Source organism: Culicoides brevitarsis, chromosome 3 (assembly GCF_036172545.1).
Source record: "Culicoides brevitarsis isolate CSIRO-B50_1 chromosome 3, AGI_CSIRO_Cbre_v1, whole genome shotgun sequence".
NCBI lineage: Eukaryota > Metazoa > Arthropoda > Insecta > Diptera > Ceratopogonidae > Culicoides > Culicoides brevitarsis.
In genome coordinates, this window is record NC_087087.1 from 24,233,043 (window position 1) to 24,251,523 (window position 18,481).

The 18,481-nt window shown below is 29.2% G+C and overlaps 1 protein-coding gene across 1 annotated transcript; it reads left to right on the forward strand.

The window, feature by feature from the left end:
* The first annotated feature begins 5,297 nt into the window (after positions 1-5,297).
* LOC134835388 (runt-related transcription factor 3) lies at positions 5,298-18,263 on the forward strand. Its single transcript, XM_063850265.1, has 5 exons — positions 5,298-5,811; positions 12,723-12,836; positions 15,730-15,819; positions 17,246-17,458; positions 17,560-18,263. Exons 1-5 carry the CDS (start codon positions 5,298-5,300, stop codon positions 18,261-18,263), a joined length of 1,635 nt encoding a protein of 544 aa, XP_063706335.1.
* Positions 18,264-18,481: the final 218 nt, after the last annotated feature.

An 18,481-nucleotide genomic window follows, 5' to 3' on the forward strand; every position in this document is an offset into this window, starting at 1 on the left:
ATTTAAAAATAAATCAAATTTTAAAAATATTTTTTAAAGATATTTAAATCACATTTATAGAAAAATTTTAAAATTCATTTTCATCTTCATTTTTTTTATTTTTTTCATTAATTTTTTCCAGAGTAAAAAAAATATTTTTCTAGATTCCCAAAAAAATTAAATTTTATAATTATATTTTTTATTTATTTATTTTTTTTTTTTTTTTTTTATTTTTTTTTATTTTATTTTATTTTTTTTATTTTATTTTATTTTATTTTTTTTTTTTTTTTGATTAATTTTTTAAATTTATAAAATAAGAATTTTTTATAAAAATACGTTAAAAAATGTATGAATAAAAATTTAATAAAATAACAAAAATGATTAAAATTAGTAATTAATTTTATACAAAAAAGTTCAAAATTAAAAAAAGATTCTCTTAGATTTTTCATTATTATCTTAATTTTATCCCAATTTACTGAGAAAAAATACACAAAAATATCTAATTATTGGAAATATTTTATCGCACTTTATGCAATTGGCAATCAACATGCTTGACCTTCTTCTCGTTCTGATTTCATCTCCCACAAGAATCGATTGCTGCACACCATTTATATCCACATTCCAGCTCGAAAATTCCTTTCTCGACACCCATGTGTGTGTGCCATAATATTTGGAAAACTATGCCATAGCATGCCGTCGTCGTCCGTCGTGATGATGATGATGATTTTACAAAACCAGAAAACAATATTATAATAAACATCTAGTATAAATGTTAGTTTTGTGGACTTCACAACCACCATCCTCACCAATTTGCATCGCCACCTACCCACTCAGACGAGATCGTTCGTTCGTCGTTTTGCTTTCTCTGAAGTGGTAAGAATAACAACACACAACTATCGTCCAGAAAATAAACCACGTCATGATGTCGTTTGGTTACTTTTATACACCGCAATGTCATATCCGATGCAATTCCGTGTGTGTGTGCTGGGCAGAAAATGCATCGATATGCATCATATTATTGCCAAGGTACCCCCAAAAGCCGGAGAAAATATGCGAGAAATTCTTGTGAAAAGATAAACAACACGAATAACAACATCATTTCGAAATATTGTCGAAATAATACGATAATGGAAAATGTCTCTTCATTACTTGCTCTTGCTCTCCTCCGGTTCGGCACGATGATGATTATAATGACCAGAAACGAATGTTTCCTGCAAGTGGCTCGGCAGGTACGACAAACACACTTCTCCGGAGTAACAAAAGTGTTGCATATGTTATCATCATCATTATTGTTATGACAGAAATTTGTCTCGTTCCTCCTGTGATAATGATACATAAAATAATGACGAAGGTGTCTCGTTAATTTTATTTTTTTTTTCACTAATTTATTTAATGACTTCCCTTTATCTATTGACAGTTTATTTTGTATTTCAAAACAAAAATTCATCTAAAAGTTTTACGAATTTTCTATATTTATTTTGTTTTTTTTATTTAACTTTAAAAACAAAATTCTTTTAAATTTAATTTAATTTTTGAATTTTATTTTTTTTATTCAAGAAATATTCAAAAATACATATTTTAAAGATTTTTTTAAAATTTTTTTCAAATAATTACCAATTAAACTTCTCATAAAAGTTTTCAATTTTTAAATTAAATTGTTTTGAATTTTGTTTTTTATTTAATTTTAAAAAAATTCTTTTAAATTTGAATTTAATTTTTGAAATTTTTTGATCTTTACTTTTAAATTTTGAAGATTTCATCGTAAAAAATTTTTTTTATATGTTTTATTAACTTTAAAATTTTTTTAAATAATTTTAAGTTTTTGAATAATTTTATATATTAAGAAATATTCAAAAATACATATCTGAAAGCACAACAAATTATTACATTTTCATTTTAAAAAAAAATTTTACTAAAATTATTTTTTTTTATTATTTAAATTTTTTTTTTATTTTATTTTTTTTAAAAAATAATCTTTTTTAAATTTTATATTCGTTTTTAAAATTTTTTTAAATTATTAATTAAAAAAATAAAATTATAAAACTTGAAAAGTTTTATGATGAAATCGACTTTATTTAAGGGAAATTTATCAGAATTTCATCAAAATAAATCATTATAACTAGAGTTTAATTATTTAGCCTTTTTAAATTATTTTAATGAAAAAAATATTGTTTAAAAAATTCTTTAAATTATTTTTTTTTTATTTTATTTTAAATAAAATTATTTATTTATTATTAAAAAAATTATTTTTTTTTAATTTTTAAATTTCTTTTATTTATAATCAATTTTATAAATTAATTTATTTATTTTGATAACTTTATTCATTTAAATATTTTTTTATAATTTATTTTATTTTTTTTTATTAAATTTATTTTTTTTTATTAATTTTAAATTGAAGTTTTTATTGATTATCCAACTTTTCTCTATTTTTTTATAATTTTGAATTGTTTAATTCAAATAGTTATAAATTTAATTAATTAATTTTTTTAAAAAGAATTTCCTATTTGAGTAAAATAATAAAATATTGAAAAAATTTTTAATAATTTTTTTCGCAAACTCTCAACATTATTTTTAATTTTCGAATATTTTATTTAAAAGATTTTTTTAAAAAAAAAAAATTATTCTAAAAATATTTTAATTAAATAAAATTTAATTTGAAAATTAATAAAATGAATTTTAATTTGAAGAAAAATAAATTTTCACAAACCTGCAAGAATAAAATTAAATCCGTAAAATTCAAATAAAAAATCATTTTTTATGATTTTTTTTAGAAATATTTTTCAACTCTTAAAGAAAAATGAAACAAAAATGGTCACCTTATTATCTCCATAAATTTCATGCACAAATATGCTCCAATCTAATAATAAAGCGCATGCATGCATAAAATCGTCATGCTGGCCGATGATGTCTCGGATCTGGTTTTATGGTTTACATTGTCACTTGTTTAGAGGTTTCCTGGATACTGATAGGTGTACGCTCGAGCAGCGATGCAAAATTCTCCACATATAGCAAGATGATGATGACGACGACGGGATTTTAAGTTATAACCATAAATCATAGATTTTAATTAGTGCTGTTGTTGCTGCTCTGGCAAAAATATGATGATGACGCCGACGATGATGATGTGAGATGTAAAATAATATAACAACGGGACATGGCGACTCGAGGACATGTTTTCGGGTGTTGTGATATGTGTTGAAATGTAATGATTATTTAATTTACCTTATCCTTTTGGGAAGGATGCTTTGGACAAATAAACAGCAGAAAATGTGTTGTTTTGCTTGTTGTGCGGTGTGTGACAGTTTGTCAACTAAATATGACATGTCCTGTTATTGATGGCCTACCGTCTGTCCTTTAAGACGAAGATAAATGAAGTTATTCAACAAAAAAAAAATAAAAATGCAAAAACAGCAAAAGACAAACTTTCGTAGCCATAAATTCGGTCGAAAAAATTAAACCACAGACGAAAATGCCGCGAAAATAAAAATAAAAACTGGTAACTGCCAACACTTGGTGCGTGTATGGTGTATCCAAATAAACCATAAGTAAGTCGTTGTTCGTTGTTGTTTCCAATTTTTTTTGCCTTTTTTTCAACTGCACATTGCATTTTTATTTGGTGCCCATGCGATAACAACACCGAGAGACCGACACAACAACAACAACAACAATGACTCCCCATAAAATTCATAAAGTGAACAAATAATACGGAAAAAATGTCTGTTTGCGTCCATAAAGTGCATGCCGTGTCGTGTCGCGCTCCAGCAAGCAAGCCTATCTCTCTAGTTTGTGTGTGCGGCATATCCCCAATTATGACCAAAAACATGCGATGCGGTGTGATGCATTCATGTGCTGTTTATTTGTGGATTATACGCTTTGGTAAATGTTATCAGCGCAAAAAATTATTATTATCATTGAGTGAGGTGATATATGATGCACGCGTTCCCGTCGCGGATGTTGCTACTGCAGATTTTTCGCACTTTTTTTCGGTGCATTTTGGAGAAGAAATTAGTTTTTTTGCAAGGAATAGAGTCTGTCGTGAAAATTTTATAGAAAGAATTTTCAAAATGTGCACTGGGATGAAAATTTTTAAATTTGTACTGGGGTGAAAATTTTAAAATTTATTTTATTATCAGCTTAAAGCAAAAACTTATCAGAAAAAAATATTCTTTAAACAAAAGATATTTTAAACATATTTAGAGTATTTAAATTTTGAGAATGTGCATTGGGATTAATAATAAAGATGTGCCTTGGGTTAAAAAATAGTATAAAAGATAACCCAAAGTTTCATAAAAATGCTTTAGAAAAGTTTTCAAAGTAGTTTGAGTTTAGTTAGATGTTGTAGAAAACTTTCAAAATATGCAGTAGGAAAAAAATTTAAAATTTGCATTGGGACAAAAATTTTTATTTGTGCTATGGGCAAAGTTTTAACTCTCCTTCTAAGAAGAAATCCTCAAAACTAATCAACAGGACAAAAATCTAATATTGCCTTAAGAATTAGAATTCAAAATACGGATTGAAAATAATTAAGATTGCGTACTGGGCCGTATCTTGAATGTGCACTGGGATGATTTTTTTTTAATTTTAAGAAGATTTTATGAAATTAAATAATTCAAAAAGTATGCGACGATAAATGTGCCAAAATTTAAAATGCACATTGGGACAAAAAATCTTAATTATGCACTGGGTCAAAAATTTGTAATTTGAGTTAAAATTAATATTGAAACTTCTTTTGTCTTAAATATGCATTGGGTCGTAAATTTGTAAATTGTGTTAAATTTAGATATTGAAAATTTTAACTTGTGTTGTTTGAAATGTGCATTGGGTCTAATATCTTAAATCTTAGTTAAAAACGAAAATTCAAAATGTGGACTGGGTTTATGATTTCACGTGATTTAAATTAAACAAAAAATGCGTTAATACCATTTTTCGATCTTTTAACGACAACTTTCTCTATTTTTTCATGATTTCATTAAAACACATCACTTTTCAAGCGTGTGGTACCGACAACGACGAGCGCAATTTTAATTTAGGAACGTGTCAATTTGTGTTTGTACGAGCAACTAATAAAAGTTATCATAATGGAAGTGTCCATGGGTGGCTTGTTGATTGCAATTTTTTGTTCGTGCCTGGTTTCATTACTGTGGATTTTCATGAAAAATGTTTTAATTTTCAGAGTGAATTATTATCATTAATGCAATTAAGGAAAAAATGAACTGCATCAGCAAAAGAACAATAAAAATATAATGAAACAATAAAAAAAATATATATAAAAGACTTGAAAATAATAAAATATTAAAAATATAAAAAAAGTGATTAAAATGCATTTAACGACGAATAACTCTTCAAACAACACCTCGTCCTCGACGAACAACACGAGTGGCGGGAGTGCAACGACAAACTCGAATAACAACAACAATTCCAGTTCCAATGCCAATAATTCTTCAAACAACAGTAACAACACAAATTCGACGGAAAATGCCGCGCCACCAACGCCGCAGCAACTTTTGCAAGAAGCTTATCAGAAAATGACTTCGGACATTTTGGCGGAACGAACGTTGGGAGATTTTCTTACGGAGCATCCGGGAGAGCTGATTCGCACTGGCAGTCCATTGTTTGTTTGTACAGTTTTGCCGCCGCATTGGCGCTCCAATAAGACGCTTCCAGTCGCTTTTAAAGTAGTTGCTCTCGGAGACATTCCCGATGGCACGATGGTGAGCGTGAGAGCGGGAAATGATGAGAATTATTGCGCGGAACTGAGAAATTGCACGGCTGTCATGAAGAATCAAGTGGCGAAATTTAATGATTTGCGGTTCGTTGGAAGGAGTGGAAGGGGTGAGTTTAAATTTTATTTCTTGGAATTTTACATTTGACATCAAATTTTTACAAATTTAAAAAAAAAATTTATTCTTGAAACTCAAAAATTTCATGTCTTTTCACATATTTTACCGCATTTTAAAGAAAAATTTTAAGGTTCTTAAATCGAATGGTTTTCAAAAATTTAAGGTTGAATTTTGTCAAATAATTTTCCATTTTTGGCTTGGTTTAATACGAATAGATCTTTTAATGCGAAATGAGTAATTTCTGATTTTTTATATTTTCTTGCAAATTTTCTCAAAATGTTTTTTAAATTATTCATTTTATATGATTTTCAGTGAATTTTTCGAATTATTTTTAAATTATTTCTCCTGATAAAAGAAATTAAAATTTCAATTTTTTAAACATTTACAAAATTATTAAAAAGTTTGGAGTTTTTATTATTTTTTATTAAAATTTATTTTTTCTGTTTTTGCCCAAAAAGATTGTTTGAAGGAAGTTATGAAGAATTGCACAATTTATCAAATCGAGCAAAGCAATATTTGAACCAACTTGACATGAATCTTTGAAAAAATTTAATATTAAAAAAAATATTTCATACGAAATATATTTATTTAAAAAATTTTAACTTTGTGATGAGAATTTTCCTTAAAAATTTCACCACATTACCAAAAATTCCTCAGCCAGAAGCAAAAAAAACGGAAACGACAAATTACCTTCTCTCGTTGACCTACCTCTCTACCGAAACCCTTCAGCAATTCTTTAATCTATTAACTCAAGAGTGACTGTCACTTCGTCTTTTTCCCGCAGCCAACCAAGGAAAAAAGGGAAGACAGAAATAATAGGGCGGTAAATCAGCCTGTTGATTCACTTGCTCCTTTTACTTTTCTTTTCTTTTCAAACGCTCACTAAATTTGCTAAAAGAAAGTCTATGAAAGAAAAAAATAGAAAAAAGGGGGATTTTTTTCTTTTTTTCTTCTTAAAACTCCCCTTGATACAGTCACTTATAAATTTCCCAAGAAATTGCTAAGTGAAATGTCATGTCCGATTACATAACAATTTTTTTTCCTCTCACAAAAATTTAACAAGCGAATTTTCTCACCTCGAAAATATTGAATTGATATTGATTTCAGTTTGTTTCCCTCAAAACCTCATTAAATGCCACGAATATGTTTTTCCACACAAAAAAAAAAGTTAAAATTATAGAAAAATCCATACCATATTGTGGCGCGGTTGAATATTCTCTTTCAACATATATATTCGAATGAAACGAAAAAAAATTAAAATAATAACGTAAAAATGTTAAAAACCGCGCATGTTGAATGAATATGTGGCAAAAGTTTTGACATATATAAACTCGCATGGCTGACGCGGCGCTTATCTCAACCTTCAAAAAATTATATCGCATGAGTGAAAGTTTTTCCTGCTATTTTTTTTCGTTGTGCAAAAAGCGGCAGGAAATTATTTTTTGCCTCTCTACGTTGACGATAGAAGCGGAAGCTAATTTAAAATTATAACATGAGCTCATTCAACTCTTTGTGTCTTGAGACATTCTTGAGAATAACCTCACAAGTTGAAAACCTGAAAAACCGAGCATTTTTACCACACAATGACTGTTATTTGAGTGATTCGTGCTAATCGTGGGGTACTTGACGCCACCATGGGACAGACATCCTTACCGAAAAATTTTGTAAGATTGTTCAAGTTTTTCGAAACATTTTCCAAAGCACTTTAAAACAACATGTGTTAGCTCGGTTGTTTCACTTTAACGATTTTCCAGCTTTTAAGGATATATTTATACACACCGAACGAACGTCATCACGTTTATCGGTTTTGATTATTGTTTGTTTGTTGGCAGGTTCTCGTGGTTTATATTTGAGGCGTTCGCGTATCGATTTTTCCACAAATAAAGTTCGCTGTTCGCGTTGAACAAAAAAAGGAAGCTACTGCGATATATCATGATGATGATAAAGCGAAGTAGGTACCTCAACGCGAAACATCACAACAACATCATCATCATCATTCAAATGAGGGTTTATTCAAAAAAGTACCACATAAAATCTAATCAATTCAAATGAAAAATCGTGCAGTACATAAGTTGTGACCTTTTCAAAATAAAAACATGCCGACGCGATGGTCATGTACTTGTTTATATGGATTTGAATTTAATTTCCTCTCAATAATGATCCCCATTTCCACAACATATATATTCACTCCACTCCATGCAGAAAACTTCTCTTTTTTATACTACATACAAAAACCGGCCATCGACCATCATGATATTAAATATTCTGTAATATGGTCGCGTATTTACAAAAACTCTTTTATTCCGGACAAAACGAGCGAGTTTGCTTCTTTATTTAAAAACGTGAATTGTGTTTATTTTAGTTTAGTCGTCAGACTAGCAGCAAACTGATTTCCGTCGGCACAAGTTGGAGTTATGTACTTTGGCATACGATTAAATTAAACAAGTTCACTCTAATTTGAATATTACATGGAACTGGCAGACTTCATTACAATAACTGCCTTCATTTGCGGAAATGCAAGTGGGTTGTTGTGCATTTTATTTCTAATTTGGAGGTTTTTACGTTCGTTTAGCATCGAGAAATTGTTTAAAAATTTATTTTTTTATTAGTTTTATTTTTTCATAAGGACCTCCTGAACTTGACCATCTACAACCCCAAAAAATTAATCCCTTCAAGAGGTTAATTTTATCCCTTTTGAAGGAATAAATTTAACCACTTAAGCGATTAGTGAACCTATTGATGGCTTTTTTAGGGCTGTAAATGCTCAATTGACCTCTTAAGGGGTCCGTAGGGTCTTTTAAATGATAATTCATACTATGGAATTCACGTCACTCCAATTACGTTTTTCATCAAAAAGAATGCTTCATGGCTATAATTGGTATTTTTGGATTTTTTAGGGCTTCTGCTTTCAAAAAAACCTTATTTCAAAATTTTTCATCCACCTTCACAAGAGTTATGGTTAAAAATGTCGGATTTTCATACAAATTTAAAGAATTTACTCATTTTTTCACTCAAATTCCATCCGAAATAAAGCTTTCTCAGTAAACGCTGGAGAATGGGTCTTAGCTTTTAACCTGTCATCTCAAGAAGGCGCCCTCAAAATTCAATTAGCTTTTCCAGATGGTCCCAAAGGGTTTCTAAAAGATCTCAGTAAATTTTAAGCACCATTTGAGTCAGAAATTTTTTTCGTGGCTTTGAGTTTCGAACAAGCTGGAGCTTATTTAATGGCTTTTGAAGACCTGAAAACTTAAAATTAAAATAAAAAATGTAAAATTAATCTCTAAATTTTAAAAACTTACATTGAAAAAGCTTTGTAGATCCTCACTTTAAATGTCAAAAAATTGCTTTCAATTCACTCCACTAAATTTTTTCCTCGCCGATCAATTAAAAGCACTTTACTTTTATCCACCACGCTTGGTTTGCATCACTTGGCCAGTAAATAAATCACAAACTTCTCTTCTCTGCATCTAAAACGAAACGCAACAAAAAAAAATTTAGTGGACACACGAAAAAGCAATTGAAAACCAAGCAAACCACGACTTGTCTAATCCATTTTCCTCAAACAACCGAAAAATTTAGAAAAAGCCTCAATAAAATGCCACGAAACATTGATACACAAAATCAGCGCTAGATAACCGCACGCACATGAATTTGCTTTTATGTATCCTTTTTTGTCGTGGCGCAAAGCTTTGTCCCTCTTTTTATTTGCGAACGACGTCTATCTGCGACGACGAGATGGCACGTTAGTTGACTGACCAGCGGATTTTTTTTTCTGTTGTGTTTTGTTGTTGTTTGTAAGCCTACCAAGGCACTGTCAGAGAGATAAATGCAAAACAATCAACGTCCATTCTTTGTGCCTTACGGCGAAATATGGCAAGCAGACTGCAGTTTTTTCTCAAGTTTACTCGGGTCAAAGCAAAAAACTGCATACAGTATATCAATTTAAATCGTTTTACTTACCGTTTTTTCCCTTTTAAAAAAATGGGTGTGTGTGTGTGATAAATTTCAGCAGAAACAACAGCAGCAATAAAACACTCGCATTTGAACTTTTAAACGGATTATGTAGAATTTTCTGCAATTCCTTTCATTCATCCCGAGAATGTTTTTTTGTTGTACGTTCCATTTATTTCAAGACACCATTTTCAATTTATTTTAGATTTAGATGCTTTTTTGTTGAAGTTCACTTGGTGCATATAAATTCAAATAGATTCAAAATTTGCACTGGGTCAAAATTTTAGAATATGTCTTAGGACAACATTTTAAAATATGCATTGGGCAAAAGTTGAAAATGTATATTTGGGGCAAACTTTCAGAATGTGCATTGGGGCAATATTTTATAATGTGCATTGGGTGCAAAGTACAATTTCAAGAATGTAGGGCAAACAAAAAAACATAAAATAAAAAAAAATATTTTTAAAATTCAGGGGGCAAAGTTTTAAGAATGTGCATTTTTGTGATGGGGCAAAATTTAAGAATTTTCCAAAAATGTCACATCGTGAAAAGGATGACTTATCGTGATATGAGTCTCGACTTACCGGATTTTTAAATTATATAAAATTTTTAAAATTTTGTATTGGATAAAAAAAATTGGAATTTGCATTAGGAAAATTTTTCGAATGTGCATAAGGGCACAATTTCATAATTTGCATTGGGCCAAAATCCTAGAATGTACATTAGGGCAAACAAAAAAGCATAAAATAATAAAAAATATTTTTAAAATATGCTTTTGTATAAAAAAAGATTTTAAAATTTTTTAAATTGAACAAAAATTCTTTAAAATTTAAGCAGTTTTAAAGCACTTAACTCAAAAATTAAAGAATTTTGTTTAGTTTGAATTTTTAAAATATTTTTTCAAAAAAGCATATTTTTAAAAACTTTTTTTAAATTTTGTATTTTAGGTCGGTGTCCGTAAAAATTCTTTGTACTCAACAAAACTTTTTTTTTCGTAACAAAGAATTTACCTTTTTTAAAAAAAAGTCGCAAAAACTGGTGTCGGTATCATAAATTTATATAAAGTGTCCTTCGTTTTGCTTGTTTTGTGTAGTTGTAGTTAAAACTTAAAAATAAACACACAACAGATTGAATGTTAATGCATCTAGTGGAAATTTCGGTGGTTTGGTCACGAATATAGCGTTGTCTGCGAGTGGCGGCGAATGTGTTTCTGTGTAGCGACATGGCAACCTGGATAATATGTTGTCGTCATTCTGTTTACAACACAAATGGTAGACCAATATTCACCGGGGCATCTCTCTTTCTCTCTCTCTTTTTTGAGTGTGTGTGTGTGTGTTTCGAAAAAAGGATTACAACAAATTACGCATTGTTTTGGTTGATGTTGGATTTATCTTTTTAACTGACCGAGTTGTTTCAATTGATTTTTCGATTGTTCTGGCATCCATTTATTCAAGTGACGAGGACTTAATGCTGTTATGAATAAATTATAAAAATTAAATCTAAACTAAATACAAAGCCGCAAAAAAAAAAGTTTTTTTCTCTGTAGCTGCTGTTGATGCCCGGTCATATTTCAGTGCAGCAAACACTTGCCATATGTATCAAATGTTAATTATTGTTTGCTTAATTATGAAATATTGTTTCGAAATGCAGCGAGTAAGCAGGCAGCTCGCAACAAAAAGGTATTAATAATCACGCGTCGCAGTATGTGTATGATTTGTGGTTTTAGATATAGATGATTTGTGTTTGTATTTGAATTATTTTCGCAAAATAATGGCAGGATATTTTAGATTTTGCATGTTGCGTCGCTGTCGCTGTTGCGTGAAAAGCTAGTAATGATGATTATTATTTATATTTGATGATAATTTTAATGAATAGAGGTGAGAAGCAATAATTATTATTTATTCGTTTGATTTTCGCGCTTCTGATTTTCCCGACGTGCGATATAAAATGGAAAAATCGTTATATTAAAAAATTTCTACATGAAATATTTTACAACAAATTCTCGATAAAACACGATTTTGTAATGTAAAATATTTAATTTAATGAAATTTAATCAAAAAATGGCGAGATATTGACACTTTTGATCCCTTTTTCCATTAAATTGTTGTCTCAAACAGACTTTAAATTAAAAAAAAACTCTTCATTACCCAGAGAGTTCTTGAGAGAGTGAGGAAAAAAGGATAATTTGTCACACATTCACACACACAAACACATATGGTGACAAATTCCCATATTAGCTCTAGCTAAAAACGAAATTCAATTATAAGAAAAGGTATTTTAATTATTTACTCTCCTGTGAATTACAAATGTTTCCGATACATATATCATCTTGCCTGGCAGTAAATTTGCCCGATAACGAAACGGGAAGGAGTTTAAGATTAAGTTAACACATTATTTTAAACGCAGTATGTTGTTATGATAATTATTTTGCCTGTCACTTGCATGGCGTCATTTTCTTTTGACACGCTAAATTATAAATTTTGTGATATTTTTATCGAGAATGCAGCAACAAATTTTTGGGTTTGAAGTTGTCTCGCGATGCGAAAAGTGTCAATTTCTCGTGTAATTATTGTCATGTGACTTTGCTCTTTTTTGGAACAGTGTTTGATAGGTTTGCAACAAATGCTGTCACTCGTGCGATTTTTGATATATGATGGTAATGAAATACTGTCACGTCACGCGGAATGTCAAAAAGTTTTGTTTTGATTTTATTTGAAAATATTTTAATTTTTTTTAGCTTGGTTTGGAATAATTGGAATCGATATTTCTTACCTTCGCTGGTTTTTTTGTTTATTTTGATCTGTTTCCCGCCAATTGTCATCATTCTCATACTTCTCAATCGATCGTCGCGCCTTAGTAGGGATGTCAAATATGAGTATTCACAATTTCGTACTCCTCATCTATTTTAATTGAAATTTCTAATTATAACCTTAATTTAATTTCTATTTTCAGGAAAAAGCTTTACGTTAACGATCACAATTTCGACAAATCCACCGATGGTAGCGACATACAACAAGGCAATTAAAGTGACAGTGGATGGCCCAAGAGAACCGAGATCCAAGACAAGTAAGTAACGTTGCATAAAATCTCATTCTATGTCACACACTGAGAGTTTTTCACACCCAAATCCCAGACAAATCAATAATTTATTAGGATAAAATGTGTCTGTTGACAACGACGACGACGACAATATATCTACTGCTACAAAGAAAAATGCGTCTCTTTTAATTGCACGAGTGTCATACGAAAACACACTCGGTACATGAGAAAACAGGACATAGAAAAGATGAAGAAAACCACATATCTCCGTCAGCTGTGATAGTCACACAGTCCTTTTAGCAGTGACACACAATGTCCTACGTCTCAAGTGTTTAAAAATAAAATTATCGTCAGGAAATGTCTGCGTTCTAGATTTTGAAACGAGGGAATAAAATAAAAGTTAAAGACTCAACTTTAATTTTTATTTTATTTTTTTTCAGGCAAAATTGATTAAATATTTAAACCTCACTTCCGAAACCACGCCCAGTAAAAATTAGCCCGAAAGTATTCAAATATATGCAAATCCTAATAAAACATGAAATATTTATAGAGGGATTGCTTTACATATATAATTAAACTACTTGCCAGACTCTCTTCTCTCTCACTTCATCATCATAAATAATTTGCATTGCATATTTTGTACTTACCTTCCGTCTGTCCACAAGTAACAAAGAATGGCATAAAATTTTGTTGACTGGAGATTTTTGCATATGTCTCTACAGCTACAATAAATCAAGCAAACGACGATGAAAGGATTTGAATTTATAAATGAATTCGAGAAATAAATAAGATATAACTAACTGCAAATACCAAAGTACTTCTGGAAGAGCAGAAGAAAGACACTTGAATCAATTAAGTTAAAGATGGGAATCATTTACATGCTTGACAAAGTCTTTTAAGAGAGAATTCTAATAGTTTGGGAAGGAGTATGAAATTGTGAAAATTTATTTTTGGTCAATTTTTTAGTCTGAACTTAGCTTTTAAAAGGGAAAAATATAAAATAATTGACAAAAATTTACAAAAAAAAATTGGAGGGAATTTACAAAACTAACAAGCTAAAATTTAAAGAGCTAAGTTTGAGGAGTACAAAATAGTTAAAAAAGAATTTTACATCTCTAATCTTCATATTTAATGAAAAATTTTCATTTGATCAAAATTAATAAAAATTTTAACTAAAATTCAAGTAAAAGTCACTTCAAATCAACTCAAGTCTAAAGTAAAAATTAATTTTTAGGCTTAAATTAGTTTTTTTTTTAATAAAAACTATTTTTTGAAAATTTGTTTTATGAAGCAACTATCGACTTTTTCTTAAAATCTACATTATAGCCATGTTCAAAATTTAACGATGAAAATTAAAAATTTAAATTAAAATTGTAAAAAAAACTAAAATTGAGAGTCTCGTATTTGATTAGCAAAATTGACATATTTAGCCAAATTTGAATCATTAATTTGCGTTAAAGTATTTTTGGAGGGAAACTTAAGAAGAAAATGAGGAGTACAAATATGTGAAAACTCACTTTTGACACCTCTAGTCGATTTATTTAAACCTCTTGAAAAAAAGTAAAACATTTTTGCACAAAATTTATTAAAATTGTGCATCACAAATTTCTGCCTTGCTGCATTCATGGAGCATCCAAAGCAAGCTCTAAAACATGTATGTGCGGTTTCTTTATTATTTTCATTTCTCATTCTCATAAATAATCACAGTCTTTGTACAATGTACCATCTCGCCCATAAACTCTACTGCTCCGAACATGCAACCAAGGCAAGTTTACATTCATTGCAGTAGTAACAATTTTATTATTATTTTACATATTTATATCATATCCTCCTCTCTCTTTCTCTCCAATCCACATGTGCAGTGAAAAAAACATAAAAATCTTGTTAAGGCAAGAGCACACAAGCATTATAAATGTTAAATTTTTGTTATTATTCATGTCTCTAAGTTAAAAGTAATCTTTTATGCAGAGAACATGAGCTTTACTATTTAATAAAAAAAAAAACTGAAAAAGGAGCAAAGTAGTTGAAAATTTGTGTGTTTGCTTCAGGAGAAAAGATATTATTATGCATCCATGCGAAAAGCGTTGTAGAGCAGAGAGAAAGAAGGTACTAAATAAAATCATTAATGTTGCCTTGGAAAATGTATTGTGTGGCTTTTGTTGTTCATGCATGCAACCGACACAGAAAATAAAATGAAAGAAAAGTTAACAGCGAACGTTCTAATTAAAATAATAATGCATCCTCTGCTCATTTGTTTTCGTCGTTTTTATGACTTGTAGCGTCGTCGTCGTCTTTTTCATCAAAGAGAAGCTAAATTTTCTTTGTTGTTTTATTATTTTTAAAGAAATTCACGTTTTTTGAAAAAATAAATGAAAAATCTGCTGAATCTCAAAAATTTTGCTTTTTATCGTAGTTTGAGATTTTATTTAAAAAATAAAATAAAATTGAATTAAATTATAGCTAATTGAAAAAAAAATTAATTTTTTTAATTATTTTGAATATTTAAATTAAATAATTTTTATAATTATTTTTTTTAAATTGGTTTTAGAAAAAAAATTCTATAAAAATAAATTTAAAAAATTCTAAAAAAATAATTTTAAATAATTTAAAATTTATTTTAATTTTTATAATTTTTTTTATTTATTTTTTTTTATTAAATTTTTTTATATTTTATTTTTTTTTATTTTTTTAATTTTATTTTTTTTTTTAATTTTTTATTATTAATTAAAAATTAGGATTAAAATTATTACTCAAAAATGCTTGATTTGAATCAATTGGAATTATTTTTAAAGAAAAACGTGAAATTCTTCAAGATAAAATTTCAAATAAAATAAAACTTTTCCCCGTCGCCAAAACCAAAAATAATTTTATGTGGAACAGATAATTTGTGACGTTAAACACGCAGTGTTATCTATTCTAGGGCAACAACAACAATTCCATTTTGCATTTGGACAGCGCCCGTTTCACTTCTCTGCCGATCCACTATCTGGCTTTCGGATGCCTCCCCTAGGTAATTGTCAGAGTAAGTAATTATAGGTGTTTGCACGATTTTTTTTTATAATTTTTCCTCAGTGCACGTTTCCTAATGTGAAATAACCATTGCATAAGTCAAGGGTTAATGAGATGAAAAATTATAATTTTGTATCTTTTTTTTTCAATGAAATAATTAATTAATGATTATTTAATTCATTGTAACCAAAAATATTTTTGCGATAAAAAAACGAATCTGATGATGACCGACCAGACTTTGGTAAATTTATTGGTTACTACATTCATCATCATAATGATTATTATTATTATTTTGTTTGTGGTAGAGTTGAATAAAAAAAATGTAGGAAGCTTTCGGGCGTTTTGCAACAGTAGCACGTTGATTGTTTTAAAATATATGTGTGGTTAGTTGCTGTTTTTATATTTTTCATGTGAAAATTCGCAACGAAAAAAAAAACGTATTAATTTTCAATAATTTATTGTTTTTGTTTCATTTGTCGTAGCGTATGATGAAAAATTATCGTCTATCTCTTTTTTTCAGGGTTGGAAAATAAAAAATATAATTTTCTTTAAAATTATCAAAAATAATTTGATTTATGAAATAATTTAAATTATTTTTTTTACTATTAAAAAATATTAAATTAATATAATTTTCCTGATTTTTTTTTTAAAACATAGTTTAACATTTTAAATAAAATTTATTTAACTGATTAAATAATTAAATATAAATTTTTATATTTTGATTTAAATTTCGTTAGCATACCTTAATTTTATTTTTTATTTATTTATTTTTTTTTAAGTAAAATTATTTTTTGTTTAATTTGAATTATTTAAAATTTTAATTATTAATTTTTAAAAATAAATTTTAATAAATTAATTAATTTAAAAATTATTTTTTTTAGAAAAAATATTTTTAATTTTTAATAATTAAGAATTATGTTTAAATTTTTCTAAATTAATTTTTTATTTTTTTTTATTCAGTTCAAAAAATTCAATTTCTAAAATTTTTCTAAAAAAAAAGTTTCTAAAATTTATTTATTTTTTTATAAAAATTTTTTTAATTAAAATTTAATAAAAAAAAATTCTTGAAAAATTTAAAAACATTTTTTATAAGATTTTTAATTAGAAATTATTTTTTTTTAAGTTTAAATTAAAAAGTTTCGAAGTAGAAATTTTTTTAATTTATTTGCTGATTAGATCAAAAATTATTATTTCATTTTTTTATAGAAAAATTAAAAAAAAAATCAAAATATTTTTATTTGATTCGAATTATTCAAACTTACAACCCTGTTTTCTTTCCGCGCGCCTCGCTGATAATAAATTGATGAAATTGATTTAATTTATTTATATTATGATGATGAAAATGAAATGATTATTAATTTAATGTGTTTATCGTGGCATCAGGCATCGAGTCAGGCGATTAATAAAAAAAATCATTTTTTTCGCAGATATGTCGCAATTTGGCTTGAGTGGCGCTAACTCACATTGGAGCTACAGTTCAGCCGGTCCATATTCCCCATATTTGACTGGAAGTGGCTTGTCATCGTGCACAACGCCCACAGCAGCTCAATTTAACAACCCAGCACTCGGTTTTACGTGCTCATCGACGGAACAAGGAAACGGTCAGGACTTTAGTGGATCATCGCGCGATTGTGTACCAAGTAAGTGTCGCTTTTTTCGCATTTTTTCCGTAGTTGAAGTGATTTTTATTTGCATCATCATTTAATTTTCTCATTTTTTCCACACAAAAACAACCATTAAGTGCTCCCAGATTCCACGGGCACAGATTTGGATCAGCATTTGAGTAATTTAGTGGGCACGACACCCCCTTCGTCGCAGATGAACCATCAAAACTTGCTGAATAACGGCCAGAATAGCACCCAGAACTCCATCTCAACCACAAATGGCGCCTCCAATGGTCTCCTAACACCGCGTTCCAACAACCAATACTCCAACACGTCAGACTACGTCGGCTTACAAACCAGCCAAAATGGTCCCCGTAGCTTAAGTGACTCCTCGCAAGCCGAATCTCCGGTGCAAGATGACTTATTGAGCTCCAATACTCCCAGCATCGGTCAACAATTCTCACAAAACCAAAATTCCTACGGTTCTCCGACCTCCGCCGGATGCAATGGCTCCATTTATCCCGTTTTACCGGCTTCCCTGCTCTACTCGCAACTCTATACGGCCGCCAATCAATCGCATGGCTTCCATTCGCACGCCCTTCAGTCACATTCGACGCAAAATTCGATGCACGGCGAACTGCAATCCGTCATGGATCATCTTGCGACAACGGGAACACGGCAAAATCATCATCTGATGGGGGCACATACGGACATCACGATTATCGGGAATTGCGGAGCTGCGGCAAGAGGCGGCGAAGAATCGCGACAAGTGAGTTTAGCGCAGCGCGGAGGTCACCAAGGGCAGGGCGAGAACGGGAACAGCGTGTGGCGGCCCTACTAGTATAAGTTTTACAAAAAAGACGAAAATAACGTCTTTTAAAATCTGCAAAAAAAGGGAAAAATTCGCAGAAAATTTGAAGAAAAAAAATTTAAATGTGCAATAATTCTGTCAAATTAGAATTAAAATTTTAATGAAAAATCATCGTTTGTTGTCAAAAAAAAAAATCGATTGTAAAAAAGTCATAAATAAATGTAAGTAGAAATTGTTTATATTAAAAA

Bases quoted from the DNA above. Each gene is read 5' to 3' on its own strand.
- LOC134835388 (XM_063850265.1), top strand. From the start codon at position 5,298: ATGCATTTAACGACGAATAACTCTTCAAACAACACCTCGTCCTCGACG. The intron at 12,837-15,729 runs GTAAGTAACGTT...TATCTATTCTAG, and splicing joins AGAACCGAGATCCAAGACAA to GGCAACAACAACAATTCCAT. The intron at 15,820-17,245 runs GTAATTGTCAGA...TTTTTTTCGCAG, and splicing joins CTTTCGGATGCCTCCCCTAG to ATATGTCGCAATTTGGCTTG.